At 40.7% G+C, this 17931-nt stretch overlaps 1 protein-coding gene across 3 annotated transcripts in view; it reads left to right on the top strand.

Moving 5' to 3' along the window:
• DPH6 (diphthamine biosynthesis 6) overlaps positions 1 to 17931 on the top strand; it is a 248600-nt gene that overhangs the window by 181330 nt on the left and 49339 nt on the right. For 2 of the 3 annotated variants that reach the window (XM_033144473.1, XM_033144465.1), the window contains one exon: positions 12911 to 13316. The exons of the other annotated variant lie outside the window; for it this stretch is intronic. In XM_033144473.1, coding sequence (XP_033000364.1) covers positions 12911 to 13316 — 406 coding nt within the window. The remainder of the gene's footprint in view (positions 1 to 12910; positions 13317 to 17931) is intronic. 3 annotated transcript variants of the gene reach the window in all.

The raw sequence follows: 17931 nt of genomic DNA, 5'->3' as shown, positions 1-17931 counted from the left end.
CTAGGCCCATCTCTTCACCTGGAACTACAAGAACCCTCCTGGGGACAATGTGGATCCTTTAGACTTTGTATTGCATCCACTCAGTCACTGCATCCTTGGAAGAATCACAGAACAGCAGCAGAAAAATTAATCACGTTGCTCTGCTTTTTAGAAAATCTCTTGTGGTTATATTAATGTAACTGGTCATGCTATTGAGGGGAAACCAATTAGTTTGAAAGATATTGCTATAAGCTTCTATGAGGTCCCATATAAATCCAGTTGAAAAGTTATAGATATAATTAGCTAGTATCTTCTGCCATATCAGGATTATGGCATTTATTCCGCATTGAAATGTTGTGAATGTTCATTGACTCTAGCATTTAAAAAGCAAGATTCCTGTCAGCTCATGTACAAAACATCCAGTAAGGGTGAGACTTTCATCTTGTGTGTTACAAATTTCATTTCCCAAGGGCCAGGATTAAAAAACACTTTTGTATTCTTGTGAGGTAATTATAACGTAAATATTTAACACAGGTCACACTTAAGATAGAACTCTAAATGTCTTTGGAATTGCTGTGCCTTTTGAAACTGGTCCACAAAGGAACATAAAAAGATTGTAATGCTTTTAAAAAAGCAAACAGATAGAATAATCAGGGGAAATAGGTCAGTGAAATATGCTATACATTTTGAGAAACCTGCATAGATTGCAGCATTTATAATTGAACATAGTCACTGAAAGAACGATGAAATGGCAAACAATGAAGGACATGGCTTAAATGGCTTTAACTATAGCCTTTAAAAAAAATGTATAAAAATGCATGAGATTAATACATGAGAGACAGAAGAGAGTGTTTGGCGGGAATGAGGTAAGGATTGATTCGAACTCCCCTTTCACATTTGTGTCATCTTTATTTTAGTATTATTTTTACTGTTAGAACCTTTTAATTGTACCCTGCTTTGCTAAGGATAATCCAGATGAATAAACAAAACAATAACAAAACTCATGATTACCAGGATGAATAAATACTGTACTGTATCCTGAAGGGCAGCCTGGGTGGGTGGAACTCTGAGCAGTAGTACTAAAGGGGGGAGGTCCTGCTTTTCAGAGTGGTGCTGTTATGCATGCTCATGGCAGGTGGGGGGAGCATGGAGAGAGGGAGCATAGCAAGGAATTTTCTTGCTAAGCCAAGAAAGAGGATTTATGGGAAGGACTCAGGCTGCAGGGAAATGTTTAAGCCCTGCCCCAGTGGTAACATACGAGCCCTCAGGTCTCGCCAATTCAGGACCAACCCATTCCAAATCTCACATGTTCTGCCAATTTCTAGTACAGATTGTAAGCTTTAAACAAGCTCAGTGATGCTCTGTTCATATGGAAGTGCTGAAAATAGGTACCTCCAGCATGATGTCAGCTGTAAAATGTCATAGCAGGAAAATCTCTTGCCTCCAGGACAACTTTCAGCAAGAGGGTCCTGTCAGGAAACGGCTTACTCACACGTAGGACCCTGGCAGAGACACATGCCCAACTGGAATATTCACTCCTTCCTGGGCAATTGTTCGGGAACTTCTTAGCCTTCCTCAGCCCCCGGACATCATAGTGATTGATGTGGGAGTACATCAACACACTCTTAGGCATCCACAGAGTTTTGCGCAGTTGCGTAACAGCCCACAGCAACCAGCATGTTGGCTAACCTACTTTGTTACATATATACACAGTCAGAGCTCTTCAACATGGCTCCCTCTCTCTCTCTCTAGCATCAGACAGCAAAGAGAAAGAACAATGGACAACAGTCCTACTTCAGGGAAACAGTAAGACAAACATCCTGTCTATATTACTTCCCACTCTGTGGAATGAAAACACATACCGAATCATGTGATAAACCATAATCCCATGACTGCACACGGGGAATGAATCTCCCAACAGGTCTCATATCCTATTTAGATAGTGAATATTTCCATGATACCTGCTAAAATGGAGACAGTTATATTTAGTCTAGCAAGGGGAAGCAAGGCATTCTATTCTCCTCACGTACTCTCTGTCTGCCCCCCTTCCCAAACTGGCACTCATTGGCTACTGAGCATTACCAGTCCCTCACTGGTGTGTTTTGAGAAATCCTCCCTTAAGTTTGCAGTTTTGCAGTCGTAAGAGTTCCAGTGAAAATACTGATACCTCTCTCTTTTTATCTGTTATGGCTTTACTTCTTTCAACATTCACCATCTGACTTTGCCATTTCAAGAAATGAGGTCTTGAAGGGCTTCAAAGAAAGGAGACCATTGCTCTCCCACTGAGAATCTGCCCAGATCTGTAAGAACATGTCTGCATAATGTTTGCTATGGAATGGAGAAGATGTGTCCAGGTCATGGGAGAACAGTTCAAGCTGACCCCCCCCCCCCCGACAGTTCCACAGCCTTGCCTACCCATGATCTCAGTGGATTCTGTTCCTTCATTGATAGTGCTCAGTGTCCGCTTACCTTATTAATTTACTCATTTTGAATTATATCTGTGTCAATTTTACCTGCCACTCTGAAATGCCAGGGACCCTGACTAAAATGCTTCTATTTGGAAGTCAGCCACATTGAGTTCCAAGGAGCTTACTGCCAAATTATTGGGCTTTGGAAATGTGAGATACAAAAGTAGTATATCTGGTCCTTTTTGTTTTGCTCTCATTCAGGCCTGGATACTTACAGTGACTTGAATGTGAACTACTGCTATTTTAATGCTGCTTTAAACTTTCACACAGCACACAGTGCCAGCCACTGACCCAGCAACATGTATGCCAGCTCAGCAGTGAATAATCACTTTAACTGCTCTGTGTTTTTCTTCTTCATCCATGAAGCAGAATAAATGCTTTTGGCTTGTATAATGCATTCTTATAGCACTCTGTCAGATCTCTCTTGTTTGCGATTTGGGGTTTTCGTAACCCCCACTCACTCTTGTGTGTGTGTGTGGGTCTGTCTAGAAAACATAAGAGAATATATATATAATCTGCCTTACACTGCAATCCTATAACAGATCTACTCAAATGGAAGTCCCATTGAGCTCAGCTGGGCTTTCTCTGATAAGTAAGTCTAGAACTGCAGATTTTGCTTTGTATAGATCTACAGTGTTGACCTGCAAAAATTAGCATAGTACTCATAATTGGTTATTTATAACAACAAGCCTTTAGTTTTCAATATAAAGTTTTAACAGGTATTTTTTGTTGCTGTTAAAAAAAAGTTGTCCAGTTAAGTACTAATAGATGAGTAACCAAGCATTGACGTATGTTGAGTTTAGCATTGCAACAGGTTAGTCATCAGTCAATGGGAACCTCAGTTTACACTAACTGCAGTTGAGCAATTAAAATGTTGGCTTCCAGTGTCTAGAGATTGACATGGGAAACTGCTGAGCCTATTAGCTCTTTCGGCAGCCTTTGCTACCATGGGTGTTTGTCACAACCAATGGACCTGGCAAGCTTTCTTGGCACTCCTTTTGAGGGCTTGCATTCCTTCCTGGCAGGAAGCTGGTGATAGTGAGAGGTTGCGGTTAATTACCCGCGGTCCTTCCCTCTGGGCCACACTTACCATTTATAGTTGCTGCTTGGCCGAAGGTTTTTTAGAGCGAATTTGTAGCTGATTGTCCGGACCTTCAGCCACATGTCACTGTTGTTAGAGAGTGGGTGTGGGATTTTCCTTTGCACGCTAATGGCGGATTGTGCCCAGACTGAGAATAGTTGCTGTGGTTGCACCCCTAGGTACCCTCATGATTGTCCATCCAGCAGATGTCAGAGTTATGAACATGTGGAAGGAGACAGCCCTTTCACAGCTTTTCTTTTCTTTTCTTTTCTTTTCTTTTCTTTTCTTTTCGTATTTAATGCCCAGTATTTCATAATTCTCCTCTTGTGGGAGTACCAGAGACTAGAAGAAGAACTAAGTGTCCACTTGAGTTATGGCAAACTTGGTTATTGTGATGAAATTTTGTCCACAGCTAATGGGCAGAACTTTGACTTATTGTACCATTGTCTCTTGCTGCCCCATCTCTCCTCTGAACTGAGCTGGCAGACTGACAGCTCACAGAAGTCAGAAGTGGTGTCATGAAGCAGATGGCTCCCCACTCGTGTCCACCATGGTGGTGGTACTAAGACTAGGCCGTCCCCTATTGTCAAAGTTTAAGCTGCTCCTGCAACTTCATATTTGGACTATTGCTATACTAGTTACCATATTTTTCCTTTTATAAGGCACACCCTATTTTGGGGGACTCAGTATTAAGAAAATAGGGGGATTGCACAGAATTGTTGAGCTTAGCCCTAGCACTGCTACAAATCTCCTGTTCGCGGCTACACCCAATCTCCCGTCCCACCAACGCACCCAACCTTTTAACATACTTTTTCGGTTTAAAAAAAAATTATACACAGAAAAAAGGTATATCAATAAATGTTGCACTTGTCATAGAATATCTGTTAGCTTTTGAGAAAGCATTGAATAGCCAACAGTGTGGCAATGACCTCTCCCCACCCCTGCCCCATGAATTCAGGCATGCGAAGCTGCCTTATGCTGAATCAGACCTCTGGTTCATCTAGCTCAGTATTGCCTGCCTTGAGTAGTAGAGGCATTCAAGGATTTCAGATGGGATCTCTCCTAGCCCTACTTGAAGATCCTGGGGATTGACCCTGGGACTTCCTGAATGCAACTCAGGTGCTTTCCCCATGCACTATGACCTCCTCCTGTTGGCCTTCTAAATCAAAGGCATTGCTTTTCTCTTATTTCAAATGGCCAGCATTTCCACACAGGGATAATACAGTGACTATGTTGGAGTAAACCACTGTCTCTTTCTCTGCCATCCTAAGGGCTACTAAAAGAAAAGAAAAAGAAATATTAAATTCCTGCACTATATTGCATGGAGTAACTTCTGGAGTAACAAAATGCCACATATTAGCTAAAGCTGAACCAAATCTCCCTCCCCGTGGGGTAGGAAAAACCCATATCCTTTTTTAAGGAAGGTTTTGGTTTGTTTACCATACTAAAGGAAGGGGCCAAGGGTTTTTCCTCTCTCACTGGTTTTAAACTTAGAAAGAAGGAGGGAAAATATTGCATAGCACCTGGACAGGTGTAAGGCATGTCTCTTCTGCAAATGACCAGAAGAAGGCAGTGGAAGTGATTGGTTCAGCACTAGTACTAGCTTATGGTAATTACTTTCTGGGTTTCTATGGGAAGCCCACGATGGCAGTAAAGGTTTTATTGTAGCCATTCAACTCTCAACTTTTGGATGAATTTCAATCTTTGAAGGCTAAGCAGACTTTCAAAGACATTTTACAGATATCTTTAAAAAAATCCACTCTGGATTGAAATAAAGCATTTCAATGAAATATAACCATTAAATATTGTGAAGTTGGCTCTTTTTATCATTTGAACGTACCTTTGCATCTGCTTTTTTATTATTTAGACCTTTTCTGGCCTTAAAACCCCCCTTAACTCAGTTTAGCAGTCTCCCTCCAAAAGAGTGTATTTTTGACACCACGCAGAATAAAACTTGGAGACTGATAGTCTGTGATCAGATTCCATGCGACAGACGTGATCTGCTTCTACTTTATATTGCTATCAATTTATGGCTTTGTTCCTTAAATAGTTATGCTTCTTCCACATTGTAACAGATATATTGAATTATGTATGTTTGAGAGGTATTTCAAGGAATCTTAACTTTAATCATTATTCTTATCTTGTCTTAGGAACCCATAGTTTGGCAAGAAAAATAGCCTTTCAATATGGCAATTATTTTCTTATCAATTTCATATTTTCATATCCTTGTGTTTCACTGGCATACAGTACTTGACTTTACATTTTAGCTCTGCAGGAAATATTTTAAACATTATTATTACAAAGGGAGAAATCAAAAATCAAAGTGAATTCTTAGCACAATGCTGTGGTGCAGGAAGGTGCAATTGCTGTTAACAGCAGCCTGCATTATACTCTAGAACTAACTCACAGCTTGACAGAAAGTCCCTGCTGGGGAAGAAATGTAGGGGAACTGGCAAGAGTTTTACCACATTTGCTTCCTGCTGCTAATAAGCTTTAACCTGTTTCATTTTTATTATGCTTACTGTTTAGATATTTTGCTTCCAAAATTATTTCTGTAGCACTGAGAATACTTTAAAAGGATTGTGGCACGAAGGGAGATTATAGGCCGTAATGAGTAAGATGGCTGCCTTCTGCTTATTGTGATTTCAAAGTTCAAGCACTGAACTCAAAAGATTAAGGATAGCGAGTGGCTAATACATACAGTTTTATGTACATTTTAGAGCTCTGGAAACAGTATATTTATTTGTGTTTTTTTCTACTGATCTGATATATTTGCAGATTTTTAACATTTTCTGTATGTGATGTGTATGTATGCATTTAATTATATGAGTAAGCTTCCTGTTAGCTCTGTTGGTTAGAGCTTGGTGCTGATAACACCAAAGTTACAGGTTCAATCCTTGTATGGGCCAGCTGCATATTCATGCATTGCAGAGAGTTGGGCTAGATGATCCTGCACCAGCCCTGGCACCACTACCAGTAAGTGAACTTTAGGCCTAGTACCTAAGACAGCCTTCCCCACCCCAGCGGCGGAGGAAGCCGCTCAGGTGCCTGGGATGGCGCACCCAGGGGTGGGGTGAGGGCAGGGCGCACCGCTAGGCCACCAGCGTCTGCCTGCCTACCTCCTCACACTCAGCCGCCCTACAGCTGGGTGGGGGGGAGGCAGCGGGTGGACGGTTTGGGCAGCACAGATCCTGCGCGCGCCCAAGCCACCATGTCTCTCCCAGGAGAGACGCGTGTATCAGGCATGCTGCAGGCCCCACAGTGAGTACTGCCCGGCATTTTGTCACCTCCCTCAGTGGTCACACCCAGGGTGGCCCGCCCCCACCGCATCCCCCTTCCTCTGCCCCTGCCCCACCCCTGTGCCTTCCAGATGTTTTGGACTACAACTTCCATCAGCCCCAGCCGCTATTACAGTCAAACCTCGGTTGTCGAACGTAATCCGTTCCAGAAGCCCATTCGGCTTCCGAAACGTTCGACAACCGAGGCGCAGCTTCCGATTGGTTGCAAGGGCCTCTTGCACTCAAGTGGAAGCTGCATCGGACATTTGGCTTCCGAAAAACATTCAAAAACGGGAACATTTACTTCCAGGTTTTAGGCGTTCAGGAGCCAAACGTTCAAAAACAGAGCCATTTGACAAGCGAGGCCATTTGAAATTGCTCTCTATAGCAGTAATTTCCTGGTAGCAAGTTGTTTGTGTATGGTGGCAATGCAAATCCAGGAGTTTCCCCCAATGTGGGGTTGAAAAAGTTTATAGTAGTATTCAGTACATATGAGGAGATGCTCATCTATTAAAAATGCTTGCTTCATAGAGTTAACTGCCACTGGAAGCAATTTGAGGAAACTTAATAAGGCTGCCATTTTTTTCTACACTACCCCTCCTGTAACTTTCTTGGCAGCTAAAAGGCCAGAATTTACATTTGCTTACAATTATTTGATTGTTAAATAATTACTCCCATTACTTTTTTCTTTTCTTTTTTCTTTTTTGCACAGATTACCTGTCTGCTACTTTTGCTGTCCAAGGAAATCGAGATTCTTGTATCATTTGGTCTATTCTAAATTAAAGAAAATGAATACTGAATTGCTAGTTCTATAAAGAACGTGATGGGATCATGAAAGTGAAAGATAATGCTACCTTAAGGAGTTGCAGTTTTTCAAAAAAAAATCTTCAGTGGCAGTTTTGATTATGATAGTGACAGGATTAATGAGCCCATAAATTATACATTTGAAAGTTTCCTCACAGTGTCTGCATAACAAGAGTGCACCGGTTTAAGCTTCAGAACAAAGTATCCTTACCAACAATAGGTTTGTCACTTGCAAAGTAGAGATTCCACTAGGAAAACTGCAGAGGAAAAAGTCAAAGTCTTTTAGAAAAGAGAAAGAGAACTCGGCTTATTCACAGCTATATCAATGGACCATATAAATCCCTTGGGTGTTTCGGTTATTCCAGTGGATGAATCTGCCTGGTAGTCACATCTGCAAGCTTGTCTTGTAAGCATCACGAAACTACATTATCCTACAATTCCTGCACATTATCTGCAATATATAGAATAACCGTTTGTGCCATTTGAAAACAGTTCCAAAGTTCAGTTGTTTTTAAAAGCAGGTGTCACGCTTTCCAAATGAAATGGCAACTAAGTTTAAAACTCACAATCCTGCCCTGACCTTTCAGAGCACTGCATTCGCTTTTTATTAGTTCCATTGATCACCTGATTAGAGGTTTCTTCTGTGTACAGCAGTCTATCTGAATAGCAGAAGCTGTAGGATTGGGCACTTAAATTGCTTAGTGTTTTAGAAATAAAATCCATGAGATTGAAGCCGCCAAGTGTTTTTTCTCATTTGGTCTGTTATATAAATTTGAGAGCAGATTTTCTATAATCTATCTTATTATGTAGGTAGTTATGCTATTGTTTCCCATTTTCAAATAAGAAATACTGATTGCAAAGAGATAAACATTTCCGTGGGTCCTTAAGGAGCAGGTATTACATGAAACTGCTTGAATTCATTTTTGCAAGCTGCCAGATTTTGTTTCCATAAGGATTCTTCCTCTTTAAAAAATGACATGGCTAAGTGTTATACATTGAGGTTGTTTGCTGAAACAAGGCTATTGTATATCCGCGAGTAAAATTCTATGGTGAGTTTAGCTGGTGGTGCAATTTGGACGTTTTCTTTTAAATAATTGAACATATTATCTAACATTTGCTGTGGAATTTCAAAGGATGAGACTACCATTATGTACAAGAGGAACAAGGACTGAAGAGCCATATAGCTAGAAAGCAGGAGGAAGGAGGCGGGGGATAATGGTTGGCTAAAAGCAGGGTTTGTCATGGGAACAGTCTTCCTGCACCAATTGTGTCATCCTAGCAAAGAAGCGACTACGGAAAAGAATCCAAGCTAGCATTTCATTGCTCTTCGCACTACTGTTACTTGAACTTGAGTCTACAGAAAGACTAAGCAGTTGAAAAATATAGCATGAACCTGTAAACTGGGGGAGGCTGGTTGATTCTTATCAGCGCTAGGTTCTTGGTTCTGTTGCTGGTTTCCAAAACAGAAGCATTCATATACGTTGTGACTTATTCAAGGAAAGGACACAGGCGAATGGCACAGTGTTTTATTGAGAGCAGAGTTTCATTGATTGTGAGCAGCAGCTGCGGAACGAATTCCCCAGCTTGCAGAGATCAATTGCACTCAGTTACAATTTGGAAAATAGGTACTAAGGGATCAGTTGGTGGAAGTGCTGATAGTGGTACAAGAAGCTGCAGTGGCAGAACATACAAGTTCTAATAAGATGAAGCAAATTTTTAGGATCTTCATGTAAAACGATGGTCATTAATGACAGGATGGTCATAAGTTCCAAGCGGATATTCAGAAAAAAAGGAATTGCTTACTTAATACCAACCTGAATCTAATTCTGTAGGGTTGTTTATAAATCTGCCAGAGCACTGTTTGTGCGGTTGCCAACTGTAGATAATCAACCAAGGAGGCAGGATTTCTATTGTCTTGCTCCTGGCTACCAGGCAGTGATCCAAAGGTTTTAAAGACTTTGTGCATATACAGCTTGTACATGTAAATTCTGCCCCCAGATCTTTGGATGAACCCGTGGAAGTCAGCAGCAGTGATGGTGGGTGTGATCCCACTCTTCCTCTCCAGGTGTTGATTAAGAACAGGAATTTTATTGGCCATATGAAACCACTTGCTCACATATCTCAAATTCAAACTTATTCCGAGTCTCAGAATCATAGAATATTAGAGTTGGAGGGAACCCAATGGTCATCTAGTCCAACCCCCCGCAACGCAGGGGAGTCTCAAAATAATGTTGAACTATATACTTTTTAATCTAAATTATATCATGCCTCTTTCCAGTTTACTGAAGTCTACTCATATTTCACCCTTTAGTCTAATGCTTGCAGAACCAGAAATGCTTTGAAACACCTGTGAAGATACTGTACAACTCAGGCTTTCACAGACCTCCAGGGAAAGGTTCTTTCGATTAACACTACCTGTGATCTTTTAAAGAAGCAGCCTAAGTTCATATACTGGATATCAGGTGTATAGCCGGTGACCTTTTTTGGTATTATCATCATGACTGCTCTTGTAGCAATTCTGAATGAGTTTCTTTTCTTTATTTCTTGCAGATTAGTTTGTTCTTTCAATTGTAATTGTGAAAACTTCAATAGAAGAAGAAAAAAGATACATAGGAGCCAGTTAAGGAAGAAGCCTTATGTGTTGAGGCCTAAGGAAGCAGCTTGGATTGTGCCAAGCAAGCAAATGAAAACTAGAGAAAGTAATGAGATCAGCCAACCGCATTGTACATCAGACATGGCATCTGAATAGTGTTTCATGTAGTCGAGAATGTAATACATAATAATCTATGTGCCAGAGGATGATAATTCATGTTTTGGTCCCAATCAGAAACCGAATCAGAACATGAATCCATATAGCTCAGTCTACTCTTGACTGGCAGCAGCTAAGGTCTTGAGAAGGAGTCCTTCCCAGCCCTCCTTGAGATGGTTTAAGTAGAGATGCTGGGGTAGAAACTTCTATTGTGCTCTACCACTGAACTCTGGCATCTCTCCCTAAGAAAGGGTTGTAACCTTCTCAACAGGTGAAGCTGGTAAAAGGCATTCCTGATCAGTGATGCAACCTTAATGCAGGTGTACTTGAGAGCATTTCTGTCTTTAAATCCAAATGGCCATTGGAATCCAATCAGGCCCAGTCAGCTGTCATTTTCTCAGCCTTAGCTGTACTTGCCTTTTTAAGAGCCCAGAGACCACTGGACCAGGGTGAGAATGGCAGGAGGTGGGTGTGGTCACTGTACCCATGCACATCACAATTGCAATCTCTGAACAATGTATGTCATTACATTTGCATTGAAGAAAAAAGGGGCAGGATTCAAATCCTGCAAAACGCACAGGCAATATCATGAGAACATGAGCACCCATCCCTGTCCTTTCAAGAGCATCATTATGTACATCTGTCAGGCTTGGTACTCATGCCATCAGCATTGGTAGCACTTGGCAGTGTTTCCTGAGTTACATAATTCTAAGGCACGGCTTGGATCATTTCTGTGTTGAGACCAAGATACTCAGTAATAAAATAAAGTAATCTAACGGGATATAATTGGAAACGGTTTCTCAAACATTTCTCTGTTCTGCAAAACTAGCCTCTCTGTTTTTTTAAAACTAGTTGGAGGCCATTTGACTAAGTTTCTGCAGCACTGGTGGGGGGGGGGGCGGAATTAAATTCCTGGAAGCTCCATCACACAAATCCATACTTTAAAGGTTGAGGCCTCTGTAAAATGTGCGCTTACATGAATATGTGGGCGCATGGTGCACGGTCTTTCACTTGCAATGATGATCATTTGTTTGAGTTTGAAATTGTACTTTTGCCTTGGCCTAATTCCTGTGTATTTCTTTCCATATTCTAAATGGCAGTTGAAGGCAAGCAGAAATACAAAGTAATTGATTTAACAACCTAAGACAAGTACAAGAAAGTCGGAAAGTTTTGTCTCAATGCTTGACTTGACCCGAGACAGCTTTTTAAGACTTATTTTCTAAACAGTACCTCAGCACCTTTAAGCCTGAATGAGCATGACTTTTTTTCTCTACCATAAAGCTCCAGTATTCATCTTTTCAAACTGTTCTGCAGTACTAGAAGCAGAATTATATTGACAAGGTTAGAATTCATCTCCTGGAGGGAGAATTCTGTGCTGTTAAGTGCTAATATAACATTTATGTGTTGGTACCTTAATAACAGCCCCAGCTTACCTAATGAAACTACTGAAAGCAAACAATACTACTACTCAGCGAGATTTTATTATGACTGAAGTGACTGCAATTTGAGGCAAATTATCCCTATTTTTGTTCCCATATCAAACACAGACATGCTAAAGAAATTGCTACAAGTTTTGGTGTGGAATTAGGCTTCACTATCGTTAATCTAGATGTAAGTGCATTTTTCATGTAAACAGCTCACGAGGGTCAAGCAGCAGAGACTTTACTGTGGAGGAAAAATGCTTGTCAATAACTTTGTGAGTGAATTTTGAAATAAAGTGCCTGCAACCTGTCATTATTCCTTCCTCTCGAAGTCAAGAGTGAGTGGATGAAAATTGAGCATGTGAATTGAAAGCAGAGTGAGTGTTATGGCCTTATCGACCCCAGGTAAAATTACTGTTTTAACTTGTAATTATTTTTCCATTCAGAGGTCAGACAATGTGCCGTATTTACTATTCTGAACTGCAATGTAAGCAAATTGGTATATCAAAAAGTTGCTACCAATACATGGGCAGGCAAAGGAAGCCTCAGTTTTTAATATTAACATTGCTTAGCATGTGGTTTCTCTCAGGAAATCCAAAACAAAGTAAAAGGTAGGAATATAAACTTTTAAAAAAAAATTTGAAGGAGCACAAGATATGTGTGTAAATAAATTCCATCTTCCCCTAACAGACAGGGCAGCCACTCATCACTGTGGCAACAGAGGCTATAATTCCTTCCTGCTCCTTTGGCTTACAAGAAACTTAGACCCCAGCAACCCAACTCTCACCCCTCCTTCCACCACATCCCCTGTGGCTTCCTGCAGCGCATCTCAACATGTGGCCACCAGGTTGGATGAGTTATGGGCATTATGTGAATGAGTTTGTTCCTGTACTCTCAAACCAGGGACCAGCACACAGTCCATCATTATTAGTCAAGGTTGCAGTGAGTTCTCCAGGCATGTTGGCAGGGGATTCATCAGGCTTGGAGGCTGCTTTGACTGGGGATGGAGCTCAGGCATTTTGGGACTGGGCAAGATGCCAAGCACTTTCTCTGTGGGGGGGGGGAAGCATTTTAAAAATAAATAAATCTAGAGCTTTTAAATACTCAAAGTAGTCTATTTTAATTTCTAGGCAGAAGATGAAGACATGAATAACGATGTGCCTGCAGCATATGGAGAACTGGCTGTGGTAGTGGTACCTTCCCTTCCCAGAGCTGCCTCTATTGAGTGGCATGTCATTGCAGTAGTAGATGAGCAACAGCAAAGGCAGAAGGTTGTGCTGCTGAGGTCACTTGAGAACTTCCTAATTGAATGTGAAGCTGTGCAGTCCTGTCCATCTTGTAGTGCAGCTATTTCCATGTCCTTAACCCTGACTTCACCGCCAACATCTACAATCAGCTTAGACAGTGTCCTGCGTGATGTGGTGGAAATGTTTAAGCAAGCAGTAGAGAAGATGTCAGGAGATGGTGACACAACTCCTTTGGGTTTTAGAACTTTTTACCGAAAGAATATCATGGATATGGAGGCACTAGAAGCAGGTAAGTTTCTGACTTGTCTACATACGTATTTGTAGTCGTCTAAAAAAATACCGATTTCCAGAGTGGTAGTCCTGTTTGCCTGTTGCAACAAAAATAGCAAACAGGCTTGTGATATCTTAAAGACCTAATCATTTTAGTCTCTCTGACCAATTAAACCAATACTTTCATGGGCTAAAGCCCGTTTTGTCAGATGCACAGAGAGAATTCTGCATGTGTACTGAATGGCAATTAGATTAAAAAGTGCAATAATATAATAACTGAACTAGAACTTAAATGCATAGTAAATAGGCCTAGCAACACTTTACAGCAGCAGATTGGTAGTAATTTACTCGGCGCATCAGAGATGACTGTGTAAACAATACCTGTAGCTTGGAGCATGACAAGAAACACATAGTATTAAATTTATTCATTGGCTGTTTGATGCTGAAGTCTTCCGTTGAAGTTCTGTTGTTCAAGTATGGAAACCTTCATGTTAGTAACAGAGTAATCTGGTAAATTGAACTGCTGGTTTCTGAATACTGCCATTTCTGATGCAATAATATTGTGCCTAAAACCACTTCGGTGTATCATCAAGAATCTACAGCCCATCTGAACAAGATAGTTTCCTTCAATATATCTCAGGTGATGAACCAATAACGGGCCAGTACCCACATAAAAAAATACATTTGGACAAATCTGACACCAGAAGCTTATTCACCATAAATCTTGTTGCCTGTGGCTTGCTCATACTTCTGACCTTTTCTCATGGAATATTGAAATGTGAAAGATCCATCAGATCAGGTCTTCATTTGTGCCAGGACATAATGGCTTAGCTCCAGAAACAGGCTCAGCCAAACTTCCCATTTAAAGTGGGCTTTTGGAAGTGTTTATTTAGAGTGTTTCAATGTTTGGTATTTAATCACAGATTTATTTTGGATTTTGGCTAAAATACAATATGTAAAAAATCTGACCCATTTTGTGGTTTTAGACTTTTGATGATAGTGCAGAAATCTTGCTCATTAAATTGGAAGAAGCTGCCCAAGGACTTCAGTGATGATGCCATTTGTATAGTTATCGGACATGCGTCAAGAAAGAACAGTTGCCGTATCATTGTAGTCCCCCCCCCCCCCAAATCTTTGGTTTCAGAGGATAAAGGTAGCAGGAGGGCTACCAGAAGATAAGACCAGCAAGCCACAATAAACCCTAATGTCCATGCAATACTTCATGTATGTGTATGCAACAGTTAACTGGATCTGGATCACTGCTTGTAATAAAGTTTAGTGGCAGTTAGAGAAAATTACTACTAAACACATGAAAGGGTGAGACTTAACATCATGCATAGTGAGCTAATGAGTAGAAATTCTGTTAGAGAAAGGAGATGAGTTCTGTGTGAAGAATTTGCTTCCACAGACATAATCCTTTAAGATTGGTAGTAGCTCAGAATATAATGGAGAGTTTCTTATCACATGACATGGAAAAAAATGGTGTGTTCTTTTTTGTGGAGAGAGAGGATGAGCATGTAGGAACAAGTATTTTGGGCAGAATAACCATGATCTTCATAATGCTATCATTCATAAGACATTAGCTGGACACTGGGAAATTCTTCTCATTAATTCCCCTGCTTGTATGTGTGATAGCAGGTTTGAGAAACCCACAAAGTGGCCCAGCATGGATCCACCACTTGGATCTGTTGCTGTAGAAAGAATCCGCTTACACCTATATGCCAGGGCTGCAAAATAGCTGCAGATCTCATTTTATTCTTACAAAAGCTAGCGGAGTTTTGTCGTTGTCTATGTGAGTAGAGATTAGGCTTTCATTGGTGACTCACATATGCGCAAACATTTTTTTAAAAGATATTTGCAAAACTCAACTGATCCATATTAATTAGCTGACATAAATGTTAGCCCTCAAAGATTGTACTGTCCTATTTTTTTAAACCTAACCTGCAGCACTATTCAAAGGAAATTCAAGTTGACATTGCTTAATAGATTTAAAATATAAAAATAGAAAGCGATAAAAGTGTGGCATAGAATAAGCACAGCTAATGCACGAAGCAAGGAATGAACATATAGCCTGACAGAATATTATTTATTGTGCAGTGCTTTGTTTAAGAGCTGATAGAACATGCATCTAGCTTGCAAATTGTGTTATCGTCTTTTCTCTTGCAAATCCCAAATGTTTCAAGAGATGGTTCTGATAACAAGCTATATAGTTTTTTCTTACGTTTGACAATAGGTTTTTCTTTTTAAAAATGTAAGTATACAAGGAAGAAAGATTAGTTTGCAGTAGTTCTAAGGGTATGAACTTGATCCTGTAAATTTGTTCTATCTGGGGCAGCTAAATTTTGTTTATTTAAAACATTTATTATTTGCTCTCCTGTATGGCAGCAGTCCTAGAGAGGGGTACGTTAAAAAGTTCAAATACAATGTGTGTGACGGAAAGAAAACCAACACAATAATAAACCAATGACTCAGACATTAATGTTCAGCAAACACATGGGCGCAAAGGTATGTCAGCTGCATCTAGGAGTTCCGCAGCCTGGGTGCTATTACGGAGAAGGCCCTCAGTAATGACATAAGAGCATAAGGATCTTGCTGGTGTTAGGCGAAAGGCCCATCTATCCCACATCTTGTTATCACAGTGTCCAACCAGATGCTTATGGGAAGCCAGCAAGCAGGGCCTCAGAGCAGCAGCGCTTTTTCCTCCTGCAGCTGGCATTCAGAAGTATACTGGGAAAATTCATCATAGTGCTACAGCAATCGTTACATAAGTGAAAGCACTAGAGCTTGCCAGGCAGAATGAATCCCTCTTCTTCTCCCCCGTGAGCTGCTCTGGGGGTTCTCCCAACCCCTTCCCGCAAGCCAATTCCAAGGTGCAGGAGGAGGGGAGGGAGCTGAAGCCACATTGCTCTAGTCAAAGTCATTGCACAGGCTTCAGCTAGTGGGAATCATTAGTTGAATCTGGCACACTGCCTCCAACAGTAGAAGTAGAACACAGCGATCTTGGCTGGTAGCCATGAAACCCTTACCCTTCTTGAATTTGTCAAATCCTCTTTGAAAGCAATCCAAAATTGTGGCTATCACTATGTCTTGAGGGAGCGAATTCCATAGTTGAACTGTGTACAGGTGGTGACCCATTTTGCGCATGTCCAATTTATGCGCCACTGCTGACACACAGGTTCTTTTGGGCCCAGGAGATGGCAGGGCAGGGCAGGCTTATGTGTGCTTCGCTGATGCATGTGGGGGCCAGGAATGGAACTCCCACACAAATTGTTGCCAACTGTACTGTGTGGAGAAGCAATTTGTCTGTACTGAATCTCAATCATTCATCTTTATTGGATGGCTCTTGAGTTCTAGTATCCACTTTCTCTACATCATGCAAAATCATACATCTCTCTCAAGTCCCCCTTACTCACCTTTTTCTAAATTAAAAGGGCCCAGGTGTTGTAACCTTTCCTCCTTCCTTACTTGACCATTTTGGTGACTCCCGCAGGTCACCATGTAATCAATTTCAGATGGTTATGGTGCTCCCCGTAGATCTTAATACATGGGCAGGTCTGTATGGGTGAAGGTGTTCCAGGCCCCAAGTTGTGCATGGCTCTGTAAGTCAACATAAGCACCTTGAACTTAGTTGGTAGCAAACTGGCAGCCAGTTTTCAGAATCGGTGCTAATGTGTTCTTGGTAGGCTGCATCATATAGCAGCCCCACCAGTGCATTTTGTGCTGACTGCATCTTCCAGACCAGCTTTAAGGGCAACCCTGCATGGATCACATTACAGTAATCCAGTGCAGTGTGACTAGGCTGTCTTTTTTTAAAAAATAAGAATTTATTAAATTTTAACAATAAAAAACACACAAAATACAACAAACAGTACAAAAAAACTACAAAAAATACAAAAAACTTACAAAGCACTTATTTAACTATCCTTATCCTCTTTGTAAGCATTATTTTGGGACCTCCTCACGTCCTCTCTTCTGCGTTCATCTCTAATCTTCTTTAGTAACTTTATAACATTGTAAAATCTTCTTTCTCACAACTAATCTTAATCTTTACAAATCATAATCATCATATACCTATAATCTTATTCCTAATAAAATATCAACAATCATAGCATGAAAACCAGTTAGAGCTGATTGAAGGTGACCTTAGCCATAGGGGCCAGGAGTCACCTGTTCTGGAACTAACAGCATTCTCAAAATACATACCTATTTTTTCAGGGGAACAGGTAACCTGCCCAATTCCCAGATTTGTGAATCTGAATTTAATCTCAGTTTTTTTGTCCTTATCAGGCCTCTCACTGCATCCAAACACGTCTAGAATCTGCACAACCTCACCTATAGCAGATAATACAGAGAAATAGATATGTATTGTGCCACAACGGCCAAAGGTATTCAGGCTATTGGTATATTGGTGGCACATACCCAGGAATATGTCAGTATTGTTCAAATTAAGCCTTTGGATTCATAATAACATGACCTTAAAACAATTTTCAGAAATCTTCTGTTAAAAAAAAAAAGCATCCTAGGTTAGAAAATCAAGGTAGAACCTTCATGTCAGAGCTTTTTTGCATATTCCTTTGAAAACCTCTTTTAAAGAATTTTTTTAATGATATTTATATATTTATATTAATTATTAC

Source organism: Lacerta agilis, chromosome 1 (assembly GCF_009819535.1).
Source record: "Lacerta agilis isolate rLacAgi1 chromosome 1, rLacAgi1.pri, whole genome shotgun sequence".
Taxonomy (NCBI): domain Eukaryota; kingdom Metazoa; phylum Chordata; class Lepidosauria; order Squamata; family Lacertidae; genus Lacerta; species Lacerta agilis.
Note: the sequence above shows the minus strand (reverse complement) of the source record. Positions and strands in the feature narration are given on the sequence as shown.